This window comes from Zea mays, chromosome 7 (genome assembly GCF_902167145.1).
Source record: "Zea mays cultivar B73 chromosome 7, Zm-B73-REFERENCE-NAM-5.0, whole genome shotgun sequence".
NCBI lineage: Eukaryota > Viridiplantae > Streptophyta > Magnoliopsida > Poales > Poaceae > Zea > Zea mays.
This window is the reverse complement of record NC_050102.1, coordinates 40,329,631-40,351,909: the sequence shown is the minus strand read 5'-3', so window position 1 is coordinate 40,351,909 and position 22,279 is coordinate 40,329,631. Positions and strand designations below refer to the sequence as shown.

At 45.8% G+C, this 22,279-nt stretch overlaps 1 protein-coding gene across 1 annotated transcript; it reads right to left on the bottom strand.

The window, feature by feature from the left end:
* Positions 1-11,598: 11,598 nt before the first annotated feature.
* Positions 11,599-19,549, bottom strand: LOC100278728 (TLD-domain containing nucleolar protein). Its single transcript, NM_001151909.2, has 8 exons — positions 19,228-19,549; positions 14,818-15,269; positions 14,631-14,703; positions 14,403-14,483; positions 14,223-14,286; positions 13,002-13,089; positions 12,840-12,924; positions 11,599-12,157 (listed from the first exon to the last, which is right to left on the bottom strand). The coding sequence occupies exons 1-8, from the start codon at positions 19,327-19,329 to the stop codon at positions 12,119-12,121; spliced, it is 984 nt and encodes a 327-aa protein (NP_001145381.1). The 5' UTR covers positions 19,330-19,549; the 3' UTR covers positions 11,599-12,118.
* Between the last annotated feature and the right edge of the window lie 2,730 nt (positions 19,550-22,279).

Below are 22,279 nucleotides of genomic sequence, written 5' to 3'. Positions count from 1 at the left end.
AAGTCCTTCGTCCTTCGAAGCATTATCTCCCTTAGGATATAATGATCTTTAGACGAAGGTTATGAAGGACATACCTTCATCGTCGTAGTGTATATTAATGGAAGTAGAAGCATATAAAACATGAGAAATAACATGAATAATCATATAACACCATTAATATATTTTTTATATTATCATGAATGAACATGAACAATATTGAATTACATTTGTACATTCGGCTTGACAGAAGGCAAAAGTCCAAGCGTGACGCACGAGTGAATACAAGTCAGCGTGAACAGTACAATGTTACTGTTCATCTATTTATAGGCACATGATGCAACCTGTGTGAAATTACATTCATGCTCTTGACATTTATTATTGATCTAGGGATAATCTATCGAGGACTAGACATCATTTTCCCTTTTAAGTCGGTTTCATTTTCCACTGCTGAGCCGAAGCTTTTCCACAGGTAGCTTCGGCATTGGTTCATCCTTCTCCTGAACTGCGCCCTTCATCTCATGTATGGCTTTACCCCATGTCCGAAGGTTCCTGTACATATATTATACTTGGGAAACATGTTAGTCGTGTTTTTGAGGACCTTCGAAAGACGAAGACCCCCAACAGTAGCCCCTCGCAGTATTAATTTGTTATAATAACGAATTTAGACAGCGACGTGAACAGACTAGGTCTCCTAGGGCATAAGAGGTCGGTCCAGGTAGATGGAGAGGTTGGGGAGGGTCTGGCGAACACTATGGCAAGGTCAGGTTTGTGTGAACGGGACTGAGGCGACCAGACGGCGGAGGGGATTCCTCGGCAGACCGGGGAATACTCCAGCGAGCAATCGCGGGCAGGTACATGCGAGATAGGGGAAAATAAGGGCGGGGCTAGGACAGTTACCTTGAGGGAAGTCCCAGGAACACACGAACGGTGGTCGAGGCATGGTGAGGGCACGGATCGACGGCGGCGGAGCTGCGGCAGTGAACCGTGAGCGTGGACCGGCAAACCAGAGGGAGAAAGGACGAACCGAAGGGTGTCTTAAGCTGCGGGTGATATGGCGGAGCTTACCGAGAGAACGGGCGCGACAAGGGCTCAACGACGGTCGCAGAACGAGCAGCGAACTTCGGTGAGAGGCGGCGGACTGCCTGGTTTTGTGCGCAGGGCGAGAGAGGGGGCGAGAGAGCTCGGTTGTGGGCGCAAATGAACAGGGGGAAGTGAATGAGCGGGGTGCGGGCTCTAATGGGGCAAGGGCGTGCGTAGGTGGCTGGAGATCACGCGGTCGTGGGCACGTCCGCGGCGGGGGTGCGTAGGCGAGAGGTTAGGGACGGGGGGTCTGACAGGTGGGGTCTGCGGGCAAGCGAGAGAGAACGTGCGCGTGTGCGAGGGAAACAGCGCCGACAGGACTGGCCCACCGGGCAGTGGAAGGGAGAGAGGGGAGAGGGCACGCAGGCAGAACAGGCTGACATGCGGGAGCCGCCTGTTAGCGCGGGCGGGTGCTCGGGCGCGGGCGCGCGGGGGGGGGGGGGGCGGCTTGGGCTAACTGGACCGAATTGGGTTTTTCCATTTTCAGGGAATTTGTAATACCTTTTCTATTTATTTTCTCTAGGGTTTTCAATTCAAATTCAAACCAAGTTTCAATTTCATAATAAATCAAACATGTGCAACAATTCAAAGAATGTTTGGAGCTCAGCATGATGCAACATTTCATGACTCATATTGTTTTGACAAAATTAAACAATTAATCCCTCACTAATTGAGCTAATTCTACTTAAAGAAAAAGAGGGAGAGAGGTATTAGAGAGAGAGAGAGAAAAGGGTAACACCTGAATTTGGTAGGTAATTAGAAAGAAATTTTATACCCCCAAATTCAGGGTGTTACACAGGTACTCCTCATGGTCTTGTGTGCATTGAAACAGGGCCTTAGCAGTGACTGGCTTCGTCTGAAAACCCTGGAAGCTGGTGACCAGCATGTCCTTCAACTTCTGCCACGACCTAATTGTCCCTAGCCGAAGAGAGGAATACCATGTCTGAGCCACGCTTCTGACTGCCATGACGAAGGACTTCGCCATGACGGCAGTGTTGCCCCCATACGAGGATATTGTTGCCTCGTAGCTCATCAGAAATTGCTTTGGATCCGAATGCCCATCATATATGGGTAACTGAGGTGGCTTGTAGGATGGTGGCCACGGGGTAGCCTGCAATTCTGCTACTAGAGGAGAAGCATCATCGAAAGCAAAGTTACTATGATTAAAGTCGTCGTACCACTCATCTTCGTTGATTGGGCTTTCTTGACGAAGCTCCTTGTGTTGGGGCCTTCGGTCTTGGTCATCATGAGTGAGATGACACATCTCCTCAGCTGCTTCATCAATTTTCTTCTGAAGCTCGGCCAGCCGAAGCATTTTTTTCCTTTTTTTCCTCTGTACTTGCTGGCGGATTGCTTCTAAATCTCTAATCTCCTAGTCAAGCTGGTCCTCATGAAGAGTTGGGCTAGTGGCCTTTCTCTTCTGGCTCCTAGCCTCTCACAGGGAGAGTGCGTCCTGATTTGTGTCCAGCGGCTGCAGGGCAGCCCCTGGCACTATTGCCTTCTTCGACGGCATGACGAAGGTGAATGCTTGCCAAAGGTTGTGGAAGTGAGTTCACCGAAGGTGGGCGCCAATGTTGGTCGTTTGCTCTCAAATGTCGTGAATCAAGAACAAGACAACACAATTGTGAATTATAACAGACCTCCGTCCTCCGAAGTATTATTTCCTCGTGGGTATTACACTCATCAGACGAAGGTTGTGAAGGACATACCTTCATTATCTATTATATGAATAAGAATGCAAGAGAATGTAGACAATGATTGTATATCATTGATTTATTCATATTTGTATCTCACAAAACATGTATGAATATTAACAGATTTTTCATTACATTGATACCTTCAGCTTGCTCGAAGGTGAAGATGCGAGAGAGCGATTACAATCCAGCGTGAACAGTATGGTGCTACTGTTCATTTATTTATAGGCACAGGACGCAGCCCGAGTAAAAGTGCATTTATGTCCTTGTCATCCGTCTACAATTATAATACGAAATATTAAGGACTAAATAGTCTTTATCCTTTCTCGGTCACCGTTGTATTTGGTCTTCGTCATCAACCCGAGCCGAAGTCCCTTGACTATAGCTTCGTCGCCCATTTTTGTCACCTTCGGGTTATACCTCTACTCTTGTCACAGAAGAAGATCTCTATTCCGAAGCTGAATCTCCTGCAATAATCTATGTCATGCTGAAGACACATGGTTAGTTACGTTTTTGAGGACCTTCGGAGGAGGAAGGCCCCCAACACCCACCCAACATGCATGGTTGATAATGACTTGTAAATATTGGAAGGATCATGACACTTAAGAAAAGGATAAATTAGCCAATCTATTTCACAAACTAAGGCCTCAAATTTTTGTCTAGTCAAAATCTATACAATAAATAAATTATTTATGTGTAACTACAGTTTTAACTAAGTGTGTTTCTATCTGTACCGCAAAAAATTCTACAACATACCTATCGACTAGCCTAACAACTATGATAGGAAGGTAAAACTCACAACTAGGGTTCACGATCTAAATGTGAAAGCTTAAAGACGGTAGAGATACAAACTTCCATCAATGACTCTAGAGTTTTCACTACGGCATCAAGAAGTGTGCAAGTTTCCCCTAGTCCTCGTTAGAGTCCCTTACAAGAATGCTCACACAAGGGATAAGATGTCACTCAAATAACTTCGTGGATAGTCTTATATCTTCCCTACATGCAAGTGGATCTTCAGAATAGTCACTCCTAAATTGCTTCCCACCGTCTTCACTATCGAGTTTCTGCCAGAGCACTATAGGCCTCATTCGCTCTATATACATGATGACTGCCACATTATAATAGAAGTTGGTGTAATCTTGCAAGACTATAAGCCATTCTAGTATAACTATGATGGCGCATGCAAGCACCAAGGGATAACAGGTATTATAACCTTTCTGAAATACTAGTCCTGAACCTAGAGCAAGTGCTATGAATGATGGTCTAACTAACCTAAACACTTATCAAAATACCTATGTTAATCATTGAATGATTCTTTTGAACACTTGAGTGTCCAGATCTACTAAAGATGAGTCTCAACTCTTTTGATATGTTCTTTACCTCCCACACTTCTCAAATGGCTAGTTGGTCATATTTATAACCCCAAAGAAGAGGTATAGTTGTTGTAACATAAATAGCCATCTCTACATACTGTTAGACCATGTGTTAGGGTCTGATACCTAACAATGGATATTATGTTAGTACTAGTCATTGCTGACTGTTGGGGCATGCCTTTGTGGCATATAGTCCAATGTCTACCGTCGGACAAGTGATGCCCCTTTCTCCTCTCGAGAACCATTTTGGTGACCACTAGACTCCATCTTCAATGGTCTAATGCTCCTATGTAGGATTTTTCTAACATTCCTTTGAGCATAAATAGTATAACAATTTGGTTTGATGCCATCTCCACTACGAGTTTGTTGCTTAGTCTGACATACTATTGTGTGTGTAGAGTGGGACTGTACGGTTCTATGTCTTGCCACTATTGGTCTGACATTTAGTCTAACGCCCAATCCGGTGCTCCTTCAATCTGTCTGCTAGGGTTATCTTGGACGTATGGTCCACACCCCACAGTACAGTCAGACGCCTTGTTCCAACACCTATTGAAACAATTCTCGTTATTACTCTATGATATTTGCGTCCAACTTGGTTCCATCTTATGTCTTAGACTTTTGCATGTTCTAGTAGGTATGCAATATGTCTTCTAATGTCTTGCTTGAAGTGTTGATATATCATTTGGATCACCACTTTTCCACAGTCAAGTTTACTTTACATCCTTTGAACTATATTTAAAGATACCAGTAAATAATGTTAGTCCAAATATTCATATTGATCATCAAACATTAAAATCTAACTGTAAATAGGTCTTAGACCATTTTACTTACAAACATGTCCTCGGGAAATCAACATATGAATATCATATTATGGAAGTGAAATAGATAAAATCAGTTCACTTTGTAAACCTGTTTTGTTGCATGGATAATCTTGATGTTATTATACATACTTTAAGTATCTCATTTTTCTAGAAATATTAATAACATTAATGATCCATACTGGCAATATCAGCTTAGGGGTGTTTGGTTTCTAGGGACTAATTTTCAGTCCCTCCATTTTATTCCATTTTATTACCTAAATTGTTAAATGCAGAAACAAAAACTTTATTTTATTTTTTACATTTAGTAATTTATGGACTAAAATGGAATAAAATGGAGGGACTAAAAATTAGTCCTTAGAAACCAAATACCCCCTTATGCTACTTGTGCTTCTGGTACTGATGAGACCATCAGCTCATAGAACGCCTGATTTTTGGATAAGCCCTCAATTTGCGCCTCGTGGGTCCGTACAAGTAACCCTGGCTACTGAAAATTTACTAAATTTAGACTCCCAATGTCTAGAGCGGCGCATGATGATCTTTTGAACAGGACAAGGATGCTTGGCATTAGATCTGGAATTCCACAGAGTAAATTTGGATGAAGTTTTACAAACATCAGTTCACAACAATGGCCCCTCTGACCCTCTTTTCTATGAATTTGGAAATCCCTCGGATAGGGATGGCAGTGAGGCCACATGCAAGGCGCCCACAAGTTTCATACCCATTAGGCTTGGGTGCGGGTGTCAAATTAGACCCGGCCAGGTATAGATTTGAGTCACAGGTGCTCAATGGGCCCTATAAATAATAATATAATAGTCCAAGTCTTAATTTTTGAGGGATTGAATTTGTTCTGACCACTAGAGTTTAGAACCCTAGTGTGATTGAACCTTGTTTCTCTTTATTCTGATGCACATCAGCTATTTAAACATATAATAATTATTGTTTTATTAAGTGTGATTTCACCATTACTAATATAATATATGAGAAGTTAGATTTGGTCTATCATTAAATGTAACACCCTGAATTTGGGGTATAAAATTTCTTTTCTAATATCCACCAAATTCATGTGTTACTCTCCCGAATTTTTTATATTTTAGCTCTTCCTCGGAAAAAAATACACGTTTGGACCTTAGAAAATTTTAATGTCATTTTTGGACCCTCTGCTCGGCGCCATCGCCAATGGCGCCGAGGTAACACAGCTCGACGCCATAGGCTATGGCGCCGAGGTACGTGCTACGCTGGCACAACCTGAACGACGTGGCGCCAACGTGGTACCGAGCTCGGCGCCAAGATCTATGGCGCCGAGCTCGGATGTGTAACGACAAAGCATGTTTAGCTCAGTCGGTAGAGTGTAAGGCTTTTAACTTTGAGGTTGTGGGTTCAAGCCCCATGGTGGTTTCTGTTGTCCATATTTTTTGTTTATGTCGCTGATTTGTCCGTCCAGATTTATTTTTCATCTAGTTTTTTTTGTTTTTGTGACTGATTTATTTATTCATCTAGATATTTTTTGTTTTTGTTTATTCAAACTCCGTGACGCAAGTATCATGCACATAAGTAACCCACCCTATGGAAGTACGGAGTACTTTATAAAATCATCAAGTCACTCTTTATTTATACCTAGTATATTTATATTTTGGACTCTAATTATAATTTTTTTGTTTATTAAGTATATTTATATTTTGGACTCTAAAACTCCAATAATCTAATGTATTCGAAATTATACTTTTTAATATTAATTAAAATTTATCATTGCTAAACCGGTGGCCGCTAACCAATGCAAGTATATTTATATTTTGGACTCTAAAACTCCAATAATCTAATGTACTCGAACTCACAACCTCAAGGTTGCGTGCATTATTGCGCCCGTGACCGCGATGCACCATAGCTAAACCGGTGGCCGCTAACCAATGCAAGTACGTTTAGATTATTGGAGTTTTAGAGTCCAAAATATAAATATACTTAATAAACAAAAAGATTATAATTAGAGTCCAAAATATAAATATACAAGGTATAAATAAACAGTGACTTGATGATTTTATAAAGTACTCCATACTTCTATAGGGTGGGTTACTTATGTGCATGGTACTTGCGTGACGCAGTTTGAATAAACAAAAACAAAAACAAAAAATATCTAGATGAATAAATAAATCGGTCACAAAAACAAAAAAACTAGATGAAAAATAAATCTAGACGGACAAATCAGCGACATAAACGAAAAATATGGACAACAAAAAAACAAATTAGTGATAAAAAAATACGTCCACCATAGAGCTTGAACCCACAACCTTAAGGTTAAAAGTCTTGCACTCTACCAACTGAGCTAGACATACTTTGCTGTTACATATCCGAGCTCGGGGCCATAGATCTTGGCGCCGAGCTCGGTACCACGTTGGCGCCACGTCGTTCAGGTTGTGCCAGCGTAGCACGTACCTCGGCGCCATAGCCTATGGCGCCGAGCTGTGTTACCTCGGCGCCATTGGTGATGGCGCCGAGCAGAGGGTCCAAAAATGACATTAAAATTTTCTAAGGTCCAAACATGAATTTTTTTCCGAGGAAGGGCTAAAATATAAAAAATTCGGGTTACTCTCTCATTTCTTTGCTTTCCTTCTCTTTTTCCTAAATAATGGAGAAATTATTTTGTTTTATATATGTGAGTCTAGTAAAATAAAACCCTAGAGGTGCTTTGATTGTTGCATCATGTCGGAGCATATATTATTTTGTTTGTGGAGTGATTTCGTTCGGCATTCATTTAATTAAGAGTTTAGATTCAAATAGTAAGAACAAAGGAAATAGACTAAAATCAAATAAAAACAAAAGAAAACTTTTCCTCCCCTCCCCCCTGCCAGCCCACCCGGCCTCCCCTCTCGGCTGGCCCAACTCGCCTCCCGCTCCCGCGGCCCAGCGCGCCCCTCCCCGCGGCCTGCCTCGCGGCCGCGGCCCAGCAGGCCCAACCCGCACCTTCCCCCCCTCCGCACGCCAGCCCAGCGGCCACCCCAGCCAGCCCACGCGCGCGCACGGCCCACCCGGCGCATCGCGCCCCTCCCCCCAAACCCTAGCGCTGCCGCCGCTGTGGTATATGGCCCACCTGTCGGGTGCCCCGGTATCTTCTTCAACCGCCCAAAGGCCTCGCGCCCACGACGCCCTCAAGTCGTGCCCCATCTCCTCTCCGCTGCGCTCGTCTCTCCCCCTCCAAACCGCTAGCGCCGACCTTCTCTCCCTCCTCCTCGGGCGCGGCGTCCTGCGCGGGTGCGCACGGCCAGCCAGCCTGGTGGCCCGGCGCGGTGGCCAGTCTGCGCGGCGGCCCGGCGCGCCCTCGTGCGGCCTCCCCGGCCGGTTCTTTCCTGGTGCGCAGCGTGGCCAAGCTCCCCTCGTGCGCGACGCGGCCTGCGTGACCACGGCTCGCCCAGGAGCGGCCCCGGCATGGCTCACGGCGCCTGGCGTGGCTCGAACAGCCCCAGTGCAGTTACTCGCGCCCTTGCGCGTCGCGCAACACTGGTTCGTGGGTGAGGTGGTCGTGGCCGCATGAGATCCCATCGTTTTGAACTATGAACTAAGTACGTATTCAATGTGTATGCACCGCAGATACATCTAATCCTATTCTAATTGTGATAACTTCGTAATCATGTCGAATGCACGTTAATAATAGTGTTTTGTCGCATCACATGTTTTGACTAATTAATGTATTATTTGTTTGTCCATTGGTTGACAAAATGACATTCTAATTTAGGTGTAGCTTTAACTTGCTCTTTTATAAATACCCCGTTAAATGTGATAATGTCAATGCAAATGTTGTAATTAACACTTTCTTAGTAGGAATGCGGCATCGGTTAGCGATTCCAGCATATCGTCGCGTTGTTCACGCGAGTCGCGATTCACACACTTTACTAGAACCGTTTCGCCACATCGGCAATGTTAAATAAGTAATTTTCTACTTAGTTGTCGGTCATTAACTTAACAACTCAATCGAATCAAATCTATAATGTTAATTATGTGTTTGTAAATACATGGTATTGTGATTACAACAACTTAAAATTGTATTTAATATCTACTTACTATGTAGTATAAACACGATGTTTGTTAGCGACTCTCATGAGTCTTGCGCGGCATCGTGCTGTTCGCATGCGTAGTCGCGTTGACTCGCGCGTGTCACGCGTTGTCGTATGTGTTGTTCCGCGTGCCATCCGTGCACTGTTTTTCACAGTGTCGTGTGTCGTCACGCGTCTTTCGCGTGTTGCCGCGCGCGTTATTAAATTGTTCGCTTATAATCACTCGTCAATTATTTAACTATTTGTTTAATCATCCACTATTAAAAATAGCAAGTTAGTTAAAACTAAGTACTAGTATTAATTTACATTTGAGAATGGTCAGTTGATATAATAATGTCGAATTAAATGTTCTAACACAATACCTTTTTAGCGTAGACACGACCGTAGCTCCGACTGTTGCGTTCATTTTCCTCACGTGATCATAGAAGCGAGCTATATTCCGTATTACATATTTTTATAATGTTATCCTTCGCATGGTGTAATGTTCTTATGCATGTATATGTTTGCTTATGCCTGTTCGTATTCGCTGCGTGTCGCGAATAGATCGTGATCTGCTCCCGAGCTTCGAGGAATCGACGGTCAAGCTTCGGCGACCAAGAGATCAAACTCTTCGAGTTCTACTAGGCTGAAGACTCTGAGCATCTGTTTGGTGAATGCAAGTGTCCTCTGACCTATTATGTCCCATTTACTTTATAATTTATCAACCCGCATACCATGATCAACCTAAGGATTGACTAGTATTATGTTTTCTGTCCTTGCTTACCCTTTGGGAATTGACTATTATGATTAGTTCTATGCTAGCACTTTATTTTAATCAATGAACATGATGAGATACAATGATGATACTATGATTTTATTCTGGATATGATGATATATACTCGTGACATTTAAGGGGACTCGAGCGGTTTCTCGAGTGCCTCTCCGTAAGGACTGGTTCGTTGGATGACCGCCCGGGAAAACAGTGCAACCATGAGGGTGGTATGGGACGCCCTTAGCTAATTAATTAGAGGAACTGAGGTGTAGTTTGCTTCGCCGTCGTGCCATCAATAGGGCTCGGTGTATGCGGCTCGCTCTGCCGAGGGTGGATTGCCCCTTGGGGAGGAGTGCGGTACATTTAGGAAACCTAACGGATGACTATAGCCTCAGGGAATCTTTATAAAGGCTTCGTAGTGAATCTCTGGCCATTCACCTCGTGAGTGAACAAGGGTCTTGCAAGCCCGGGCTAGAGAGGGAATCACGGCTCGTGGATAAAGTGTCCGACCTCTGCAGAGGGTTAGAAACTGATATATCAGTCGTGCTCGCAGTTATGAGCGGCCAAGGGAGCTCCATTGATTAGAGACACATTGATCAGAGATGTTTTGGGTTACAGGTGATGATGAGGATAATGTTGGTTTCTATTGTGATTATGATTATGATTATGGTTTCTGGTATTCTTTTCGTTTGGAAAGAGTACTATTGGGTTAACAACTTGGGTTAATGTTAAAACCTGGCTCCCTACTAGTAATAAATACCTGACAAACTAAAAGCAACTGCTTTGACTTTAACCCTACATAAAGCTAGTCCACTTCGGCCAAACGGGACATTTGCTGAGTACGTCGATGTGTACTCACCCTTGCTTTCACAAAACACCAGGTTGCTCAGGTAAAGAAGAAGGAGAACGGTGTCGAGGCGGATCTCCAGGAGTTCCAGAACGTCGATGAGTTCGAGGATTAGACTAGCGGCCTCCCCCATTCAGCTGCCTGTGGTGGGTTAATTTATGTTGACTACGTTTCGATTCTGTGTACTTTGATTTATATTATGTAAATGGCTCTAGTCTATAATATTATTACTTATTATTTATTGTAATTCGAAGCATTGTGTTATGATGAGTCATTTATATAATCATTGTGTACGTGAATTTCTGATCCTAGCACGTACATGATTTGTATTCGGTTTACCTTCTAAAACCGGGTGTGACATTAAACTTCTAAAACCGGGTGTGACATTAAACCTCATACAACGCTATTATGTGACTAAATTGAGTTCAAAACAATATTATCATGTGAATTATCAACGGATTACAGGATTACAAGATATGTGTTAATAAATTGACTACCTATATATTTTATGTATGTTTTTACATTTTATTTGTAGTGTGGTGTGTGGTGCTACCTTTCTAAGATTGTAATATTTGCATATGTCAACCACCCAACGGATGCCCAACGCGTGTGAGCGCATGTGTGAAAATACGCCAATTAGACATTACGGGTGCAGGTATATTTTGATGTAATGGATGTCAATAGGTGTATTTTGATGTAATGGATATCAGTACAGCTGAATGTTTACTCCACATACCGGGTGCCCACCTATTGCCATCCCTAGGCCACGTCAAATTTAATACTTAGCACTATTCCAAAGAATTCCTATTTTTCCAAGGAAAATGAACTAATTTCAGAAAATATAAATCCCTTAGAAAAATGGGGTTTCCAGCCCTAAACATGTCGAATCCCAGTAACAGATATGCATGAATTCACTGAATAACACACAATACTTCGTTTTAATATCTATCATCACAGTTTTTTTCCATGCTGAAGAATGCACTTCAGGCACACGGCTCCAAGAAGGCAAGTTGATTCAAAGTAATTACACTGAACAGAGAGGCATGTACAAATATGAAATGTGTTAATCAAGTGAATGAATACTAGACATTACAATGATCATGTACAGTGGATTAACCACGTTGTGTGTGGTTAGAGGTAATTGGTGGGAGGAAATGGAAAGATTCGAGACAAGGGTTTAATGGGTTTGAAAATATTGACGTGATGAGAAGTTTAGACAGAGATAGGTGGTGATTGGGCATTAAGTGGAAGATGTGTGCGCATCATGACTTACGGCACCACTCCAAATCCCACTCACCAAACAGAAGGATATGAATTCCTTGTCCAGCTCTCAATATTTAATTCAATCCACAAGCCAAACAAGAGAACTGGGAGTACAAATCTCCGAGGGCTGGTTTGGTGAATCCCCTCCAATTCCCTTGAAACCAAACCAGCCCCAAGTGACAGTGAATTCCCCTAACAGTTCCACCTAGCATTTTCATGCCCCTTTCCATCTGTTGCCAGGTCACAAATGAAGACAACTAGCATCGGTTATGTCGATCGGCTCCATGAATGTGTGAATCCCCATAACTGAACAAAAGAAATGTCAACCAAGCCAACAATAACAATAAGGCAGGCCAAATCAAGTACAGGCTACAGAGACAAATGTGTAAGCTATTTTTGTATGCATGGCTCTAAATCCCCACAGCTAGAGCAGCCTATTTAGAACCATGCATATGCAGGTTCATATGCATGGTTCTAAATAGTCTGCTATAGTTGCCATCGCCAACTATTCCGGTATTGTTGCCATCGCTTTAGCTTCACTAAACACCACTCTTTGGCTTAGCCACAAAAAATTTTAGCGCCACTAATCCTAATTGAGGCAAATATTCATTCTTTACTGCATATGACTATGTTCTTTAGTTAATAAATGAAGTAATCAACTACTAAATGATTATTGAACGTCAATTGAATATGAACATTGGTTGTAGCCGTGAGTATGATGATTGATTTAGTGACCGTTAAGTAATGGACCTGGAGACATGTTCTCCTATGCCCTATAATGTAGTTAGCATGGAATTTTCTTAGTTACATATTCTATGCATCATTAATTAATGATTTCATGTTTTATATTAAACCCCTAAATGAAATAGTTTCTACTATATCCACTATAGCCTTTTATAACTAAATATATGAAGCTGCCACTGAATGGCTTTGCCCACTATTTAAAAACCTTGTCTATATGTAACTGAAATAAGAAAAACAATCTTACCTCCACATTCTTTAGTTCAAACTCTGGACTATATGCCAAACATGAGTTTCCAAATGTCTCACATGATCCACTGCTTCCATGTAACCTAGTCAAACAGAATTTAGATACATAAGGATATTTTTCCCCACAGAGCAAAAGTCCATTCCAGCATAAGAAACTTACAGATCTTCATCAACACACAATGCGAAGCTTCCACCACCTCCAAATGCTAAAGCATTATTCAAGCACAAATAGTAGAATCTGTTTGCACCTGGATATACTTTCAAATAAGCTCTTTGAACCAATATTTTTTACATATATTGTTCTAGTGTAAAAAATTCTGAAAAGGGTGCAGACATATACAAACTTGAAAGTTCAATCAATAGTAAATTCCAAGTAATTTTGACACACTATGAAGTTGCGTTTGTAAAACATTCATATGCACACGTTATCCAGTATGTCTCATCAGATCCCCTCATTATGTCAACAAACTCACTGTCCTCCGGCGTCTCCACACACGTGTCAGCGTCCAGGGCAGGGCCAGGCCCAAAGCCCATACAGCGACGCTGGAGGGCAGAGCTCGCCCACACGGTTAATCCTTGCAAAGCCTGGGGTGGAGCTTGCATGCACGGAGAAGGGCGGCAGGGCCATGGGTGGAGCTCGCTCACACAGCACACAGTGGTGCCCGAACCTCGCTGGCCACCCTCCCTCCTCTTCTCCTCCCTCGCTTCGCTGGCACTTAGCCATACGCGCATAGAAGCTTGTGTCTCAGGTAGGACAAACAAATCCGTTGAATTTTTAGGGATGATGTTGCTCCGGATCTTCATGAAGGATGACTTTACACTGGTTGACTGCAGACTAAACGCCAAGGCAAGGTGGGACCATTCCAGTACTAGTCTTCATGCGCCACTAACTAGTGGCTCAAATAAATTGATAATGTTCAGGGACTGTCTATGTTAAGATTAATTTTAACAGCGACAACAGTAAATAGCTGCTGACTTGTGAAACAATTCAACAATTTTCTAGACACTCATTCATACATTAGTCAGATAGCAAAAAGACCTCCAGCTGAGTTAGTTAGGTGGTCTAGGTAGCACTCCTTAGATCCTGAATTTGACTCCTTGTGGGAGCAAATTTCAGGCTGGGATTAAAAATTCGCTTCGTTTGTCCCACACCGAAGCACAGGTCTAAGGCCCGGCCGGTCGCGGTCGTTCTCACATAGGTTACTTTGCCGCTGTGTATGGATGGGGTAGGGGTTCAGGAGTTCCCTCAACGTGTGTGAGGTCTTCTTAATACAATGCTCAAGGACTGTCTTACCCCGCAGGTCGAGTTTTTTTATACAATGGTTAGATAAGTCTAAGTTTATGATATACCATTGTGAACACTTGTATAAATTGTACTTACCAGTTGGTCTGAAAAGTCTAGGTTCACCATGTATTGTTGTGAACACAAACGTCTGGTTTGTTCCCTGGTCAATAAGAAAGTAATGGTAATTAGTATGAGAGAATGGCAACTTGTATGCACATGCAGCATTACTTGTATCTATTATGCACAAGTATAATGTGCAATTTATCTATGGCTTACCTGATATTTCCTTTTCTCTGTGGGCCGCAGAGGACTGTTCAATAAGCCACCAAACACAGCCCCTTGCATATCTCCAACAATCTAATAAAAAAAGGGTGGGATATTCAGAACAATGCCTAATCTCTAGAAAAAAGGAACATGAATTTGACACTGAAGTATGGCACAAGTAACAACACGTCAACACCTTAAAATTGTAAGTGCAAGTAGATAGTTTATAGTTGGACATACCAATAGGCATGGACCCTGAATATTCTCACTTCTACGAAGAAGTGTTCTCAGAGATATCCCATGCTTCCAGGTGCTGTGCTTCAGTTGTTAAAAAACAAGGAAGAATTAGAAGTATGCATATAAACATTAAACAGGGTATTTTCACAGAAAAAAAACTGCAAGAGTGACAATGTGACTAACACGTTACCTATATAGCAATACCCAGTGGCACCCCTTCAAAGTCCCAGGGAGAGAAGATTGAAAGAATGCAAATAGTTTTGGAGACACAAACATAGACTTTTCAGTTAGATAACGAAGAGTGCCCACACAATCTGAAGTCGATGTTTCCTCATTGCCATTTGAGTTATTTATGGGCCTATATGACTGAAGGACTGGGTCGTTACCAAAATTCCCATTCCTTTCATCTCTATCACTTTCAGACCCAGACTCCTCACTCAATTCCACGGGAGGATCTTTCCAAGTTACATCACTCCATCTCCATTTTTTAGGAAGTGATTCAGGAGGTAATGGTCTCAAAGTCTCTGAACAAGGTGAATTCTGCTCATGCCCTGTGTTTGAGGTTGGTAGAAGGGAAAATACATACGAAGATAATGATGATGTCTTGGGGGGAGTAAAATGTTCTGGTGGAAAAGATTTAGCCTGAAAAAAAAACAGGTTACTATATAACATCCAAAAAGCACAAAACAAAAGATGAGCTATAAATTAAATAGATTACAGATCAGTACTTAATGAAGAATTTAGCAAAATCTGTAAACTAAATATCTAAATAACAAATGAACCCCATAACCTACACTTTCAGGTTAAGACGTTAAGTCCAGTCCCTCCACAAATATCGAATCAGCAAGCAACACTGTAAGGCATGCAAGTAGAATCTGGCCTTCAATGATCATTATTGAATCAAAGGATCGAAGGTATTTTGAATTGACACATTTGATTTGGCATGGTAAATGCAATGTTCTACATATAAATGCTGAGATGATATTTCACAAAAAAAATTATATCATTCAGCTACTTCAAATAGCTTAATATGTCCTTTTGCGTAGTTTTTATTGCTTTATTACTACTGGTAACATTAATTCAGGCAGAGCCTCCTCTGCCACCGTCAGCCCCTCCCCCACGCCTCCAACACTTGGCCACCGCCGGAGGCCAGCGCGGAGAGCATGGATGGCGGCAGCTAGGCTTTTTGTCCCTCTTTCCTGGAGGAGCTCCCATGCGTGATCTGCACAGGGCAGCAGACGTGTCCGGATTCCACCTCCCGTGCGCGCAGATCCAGCACCCCCTCGACCGGATCTACATTGGGGAGGGCAGTGAGCACTTGACAGTGACCATGGTGGTGGCGGCAGCGCCGAGACAACGGCCAACCAAGACCAGCCCACCTGTGCCCATGCATCAGGCTGCTAGACCAACATGCCTACTCCCGTGTGCCTACTGGCTGTCGAGGCGGCAGCCGGCTGGGGGCAGCCTATCTACTCCCTTTTCTCGATCGCCGATAGTCCGAGCGCACGCCTTGGACTGCGGCCGTCAGGGCTGGGCCAGATCTGGCTTGTGTCGGTGACATGCATCAGGTGGCTATCTGTACGCTCAGTAGGGCAAGTGATGGCAGCTAGCGATAGTGATGGTTATAGCATCGTGCCGCTGTCTGGCGGCTAAATCTGGTACCCTAACAACGCCCTCAGGGTAGGGGCGCCGCCAGTGGTGTGGCGTCTGGTGGTGCGGCGAGCCGGCGACTGGTTGTTGAGGCTGGCAGTGTCGACAGCGGGTGGAAGAGTCAGCAATGATAACGGGAGATGATACAACGTTAGAGGTATTACATCTGCGGCTACGTGAGATGACTGGTTAGAGGGGGTTGAGGTGGCAACCGACGTAGTTGCGTGGCTGCTGGGTGCTATCGGCACTTCAATGTCCCTATAGAAGAGCCTCTATGGGGTCATTGGGGGTGGCAAGACAACGACTACGATGGTGGTGGCGAGGAAGGACGACCTAGCACCAATGCCTAACGTTTGTGCTAGAGGCACACCTTGTGTGAAAGCTTTGGTGATGATGACACATGTGGGCGCTGCTTACCCCGTTGGGGGCATCATGCTTTTCCCCCCTCTATTATTGTCCTCTAAGAGTGAAAACCCAATCCATTTCTTGGACGAGTGATGGTAGTGCGTGCTTTCGGTGTCATTCCCATCCTGAAGGCATCGCTTTTGGAAATGTCTCGACTTTCATGTCACCTTTGGTGATTCTCCTCACTTCTCGACTATGATGCGAGGATACTTCACAAAACTCACGTACATGTGTCAGATACCGTATCAGATACTGATACTTCGTGGATACTCCCGGATACGTATCCGATACGTATCGAATATTTATGCGATTTTAAATAAATAAAAAACCCAGATACTCCTAGGACACCTTCCTGATACCTGCAGGATACCTACCTTCATATACAACCGTTCGGCACAGTCTTGCTCCTATATCGAGCAGCCAAAAGCCCAAAGACGCCTCGGTGCTTCCACTCGCCGCCGCCACCCACCGAACTATGTCGCTAGCCGTCGGTCGCCGATTTGAGCCACCATGCCACAATTTCTGAGTTTGTGGTTGCCACCACCGCGGACTATGGGGTGTGGGTTTGTGGCCACCATTGTTGATATGTGTCGTGGTGCCACCCACAGAACTACAAATCGATGTCAGTGTGTGTCGTAGCCGTCTGTGTACCCTTGCCACAAACCGACCTGCAGGTCCATGTTCTTCCCTCCTTGGTTCTCAAACTCCTTGCTTCTCAATCTACTGACAACTACTTCTCTGGCTTGATGGAATATTATGGTCTGTTAGAAACTATATACTAAAGTTCCTAGGTTTGATGGCTTGATGACCTGAACTTTTTTATCTATGTACTGGTTGTGAACATGTGTGGTCCACAATTCCAGCATTTATATTTTTATAATATATATTTGTGTATCGTTGTATCGGTGTTTTTTGAGAAATAGCGTATCAGGGTATCGACGTATCACGTATCTGTATCGTCGTATCAGGGTAACATAGCTTCTCGACGCCCGGATAACGTGTGGTCGGTCTTGTAGCATGAAGTCAGAGCCGTTGAGTCATGGGACGTGGCTTGGCAACGATTACATGGGGCAAACTCTCCTCTTTCGACGTCTAGGGGCTACATGGGAAGCCTCGCAACCACCGCCCACCGGTGGCAGGGTATGGATTTGAAATAGGAAGTTGAAGCTGCTCTTCATGGCACACTTGAGTTTGCCAACGATGACCTATAGCGGCCTCGTGCTTCTGGCCCGTCTTCTTGGCTTCGCTGCGGTGGGTCTAGGGTTTGCCATGGGAAGTCGGTGCTGCTGGCTGCTATGTAGCCATGCTCAGCAACCATGGCCCATTGTAGTTTAGTACTTTGTCGTATCATGTGGGTGGGTTAGCCTTTCATGTACATAACATTATTTTCATCTTAATTGAGAGCCAGAGCTCCTGCCATTGTTTCAAAAATAAATAAGTAGGCCTTTTTTCCTTCCATCAGAAAATTTGTTAGTTTTTATTGTTCAAGGATGGTGTAAACATAGGAGCACACAGCACTCTTTCCTCACTTTGCCCCACTCATATCCATATAGGAGGTACTCTGTCCATGTATAAACTTTGTGAAGCAACAAGCACACTAATCAAAGAAGGATTGAGTAATAAATGTCAGCTTACAGAGTTTTCTACATTGGTGCCGTAGAGTTTAGCCTTGGAAGATGGTCTGGAAGAGCTGGGCGGCCCCTAAATGCAAGTTTTTTATTTGGCTAGCTATCAATAACAAGTGCTGGACTGCAGTACTTGCTTTTGCATTTAGAGTATCATATCAAACAATAAAAACATTTTCTGCTTTTACAGAGCCTTGTACTTCAATTGTATAGTTGATTTCACTTAAAATTCAATGTGAAATGAATTCGACATGAACAAAACTTTTTCATAGTTATGCTCTAGCAATGTTCCACAGTTAAATGGCTAGAAGTCTGTATATGATATGGGACGAGGGTTAATTTTGAAGAAATACAAGGGATTATCTATAAAAAGATGACGCGGGCTATTGAAACTCGTGCATTAATACAGTAGAGATAGATAATTGCAACTAGTACCTATGATTTAGGGTCCCAATGGCAAATTAACGAAGCCCAACGCTCTCCGAGAGGTAAAATTGCAAATCCCTCCCCACAGGACCAGCATTAAGCACTAATTAAGCCACAGGACCAGCATTAACTTTAAGCAGCAACCCATAGAAATCGACAAAACCCAATGCGGCCAGGACGCCACTCCGGTGTCTCATTCCGTCCAGGAAACCCAATTCCAAATCCGAATCTAACAAAGACCAGCTAGAAAAGGAACCAAACCACCCAAACAACAGGTACGGAGCTTCATCATACGAAACCACGTGACTCGTGGAGGAAGAAAAAAATCGATCATTTGGCCATGAAATTCAACTGCACGGGTCCTCTCCACTCTCCAAGATCCCATCTGCCGGTGGGATCCAAGTCCTCGCGCCACCCACCGAATTGACACCCACACAATGCTAATGCAAGCAGCGCGGGAGGTCCGGAAAATAGAGGCAGATCTCAGATCTCACCTGCGATGGCTCGACGGCGGCCTGAGCAGGGGAGGGAGAGACAGGGGAGTCGGCGAGCAGGCGGGCGAGACGGTCCGCCACCTTCTCCTTCCACGCCAGCATCGCCCCGCCTCGCCCTCACCTCACAGTTGCCCCCGCGCGAGGAGGTGGCGGTGGCGGTGGTTGTGACGGTCGTGGAGAGGAAGCGAGAGCGCGAGGGCGGCGGGAGGAGAAGGGAAAGAGAAGGGAAGAAGTTTCAAGCTTGGTTGATGGCACACGCCTGACGCCGCCCCCGCTGGGTGGGTGGGTCGCTGTGGTCCGTGGGACACGTCAAGGGCGGTCAGCACGGTGGTCGGTGGAATCCATCCTACAATAACGGACCTTTCTCTGATTATATATTGCGCTCGATCGTAATTCCAGACTTACCTCTTCTTTTTAAAGTTTGCATGATTGTTTCTACTTTTTAAATAAAATAGTCGTTTTAATTTCACGTAGGCTTGATTAGAAGATGATAGAGTCACCACCGATCTATACTGACTCGAATAGATCAGAGACTCGATGTTGTGTAATTGACCGGATGCCATAAGAAAGAAGACATTCATAACAGATACTTCCTCCGTTCATAAATATATGATATCGTTGATTTTTTTAAAAAAAATTGACCATTCGGTTTATTTAAAAAAATAATGTGATAATTAACAAGTTTTTTCTACTGTTTAATTGATTGAACTGATATGCTTGACTATAGTGAGATTGTCGTAAATAAATTGTACTTGTTTCGGTTGGAAATAAGTGATGCTTTGATGTTGTCCAAATGTTGACTACAAAAATAATTTTGTATGTTGGTGTCGGGGACCATAATTAGGGGTACCCTCAAGACGCCTAATTCTCAGCTGGTAACCCCCATCAGCATAAAGCTGCAAAGGCCTGATGGGCACGATTAAGTCAGGGATCAGTCCACACGAGTGACTCGATCACGCTTCACCCGAGCCTAGCCTCGGCCGAAGGCAGCCGACCTCGAGAGACTTCCGTCTCGCCCGAGGCCCCCCTTTTATGGCGGACACATCACCAGCTTGCCCAAGGTCTTGGCTTCGCTCAGAAGCAACCTTGACTAAATCACCACACAGACTGACCAAACTGCAGGGGCATTTAACGCAAAGGTGGCCTGACACCTCTATCCTGACACGCGCCCCCGGCAGAGCCGAGGTGACCGCCGTCACTCCACCGCTCCACTGGCCAGTCTGACAGAAGGACAGCGCCGCCTGCGCCACTCCGACTGCAGTGCCACTCGACAGAGTGAGTCTGACAGGCAATCAGGCCTTGCCAAGGGCGCCACGACGAACTCCGCTCCGCCCGACCCCAGGGCTCGGACTCGGGCTAAGACCCGGAAGACGGCGAACTCCGCTCCGCCCGACCCCAGGGCTCGGACTCGGGCTAAGACCCGGAAGACGGCGAACTCCGCTCCGCCCGACCCCAGGGCTCGGACTCGGGCTAAGACCCGGAAGACGGCGAACTCCGCTCCGCCCGACCCCAGGGCTCGGACTCGGGCTAAGACCCGGAAGACGGCGAACTCCGCTCCGCCCGACCCCAGGGCTCGGACTCGGGCTAAGACCCGGAAGACGACGAACTCCGCTCCGCCCGACCCCAGGGCTCGGACTCCGCCCTGGCCTCGGCCGAACGACCTCCGCCTCGCCCGACCCCTTGGCTCGGGCTCGGCCACGGCAACTGAAGGCAAGACTCAACCTCGGCTTCGGAGGAAACCCCACGTCGCCCTGCCTAGAGCACAGACCGCCACGTCAACAGGAGACGTCATCATCATCCTACCCCGAATCGACTCGGGTCACGGAGAACAAGACCGGCGTCTCGTCCGGCCAGCTCCGCCAGAGGGGCAATGATGGCGCTCCACGAGCTCTATGACGACGGCGGCCCCCAGCTCTCTTACGGCAGCAGGACAACATCAGCAGGGACTCGACCGCTCCAACAGCTGTCCCTCCATCAGGCTCCGCCGCACCTCCGATAGCCACGACATCACGCCAGCAGGGTGCCCAGATCTCTCCGGCTGCCACATTGGCATGTACCTAGGGCGCTAGCTCTCCCTCCGCTAGACACGTAGCACTCTGCTACATCCCCATTGTACACCTGGATCCTCTCCTTACGACTATAAAAGGAAGGACCAGGGCCTTCTCAGAGAAGGTTGGCCGCGCGGGACCGAGGACGGGACAGGCGCTCTCTTGGGGCCGCTCGCTTCCCTCACCCGCGTGGACGCTTGTAACCCCCCCTACTGCAAGCGCACCCGACCTGGGCGCGGGACGAACACGAAGGCCGCGGGACTTCCACCTCTCTCACGCTCGGCTCCGGCCGCCTCGCCTCTCCCCCCTCCGCGCTCGCCCACGCGCTCGACCCATCTGGGCTGGGGCACGCAGCACACTCACTCGTCGGCTTAGGGACCCCCCTGTCTCGAAACGCCGACAGTTGGCGCGCCAGGTAGGGGCCTGCTGCGTGCTGACGAATAGCTCCCCGTCAAGCTCCAGATGGGCAGTCTCCAGCAACCTCTCCGGCCCGGGACGGTGCTTCGTTTCGGGGCTCTAGAGTTCATGTCCTTCGACGGCAGCTACGACATGATACTTCTTCCACCGCCGTGCGACCACGACAATGGCGGCCGACAACCCGCCCGCCGGCGGCGGAATCGACGACGTCTTCCCCGCGTGGTGGAAGAGCTATTTTCGGGCTCGCTCCGTTCTCTCCCCCGCCAACGGAGGGGAAGGCGGAGCCGTCAAGGCCAGACGGGAGGCCGCGCTTCGTCAGCCGTCGAGCGAATCGACGCCCCCGACGCCCCGACGGAAGGCACGCCGGACGTCGACCTCGTGTTCGAGACGGAGGCGAGCGCCGTCCCCCCGCGGCACGCTGACCCTGAGCAAGAAGACGACGCCGGCGCGCTCGCGGAAAGCCTGCAGGACGTCGCCCTCGAACCAGAGATGACGGCGCAACCAGTCCCCGATGTGACTACGTCGCTCCTCGTCGACCAAAAGGTAACGACTAACTCCCATCTTGCGTCATTTCGACTCGGCCTCCA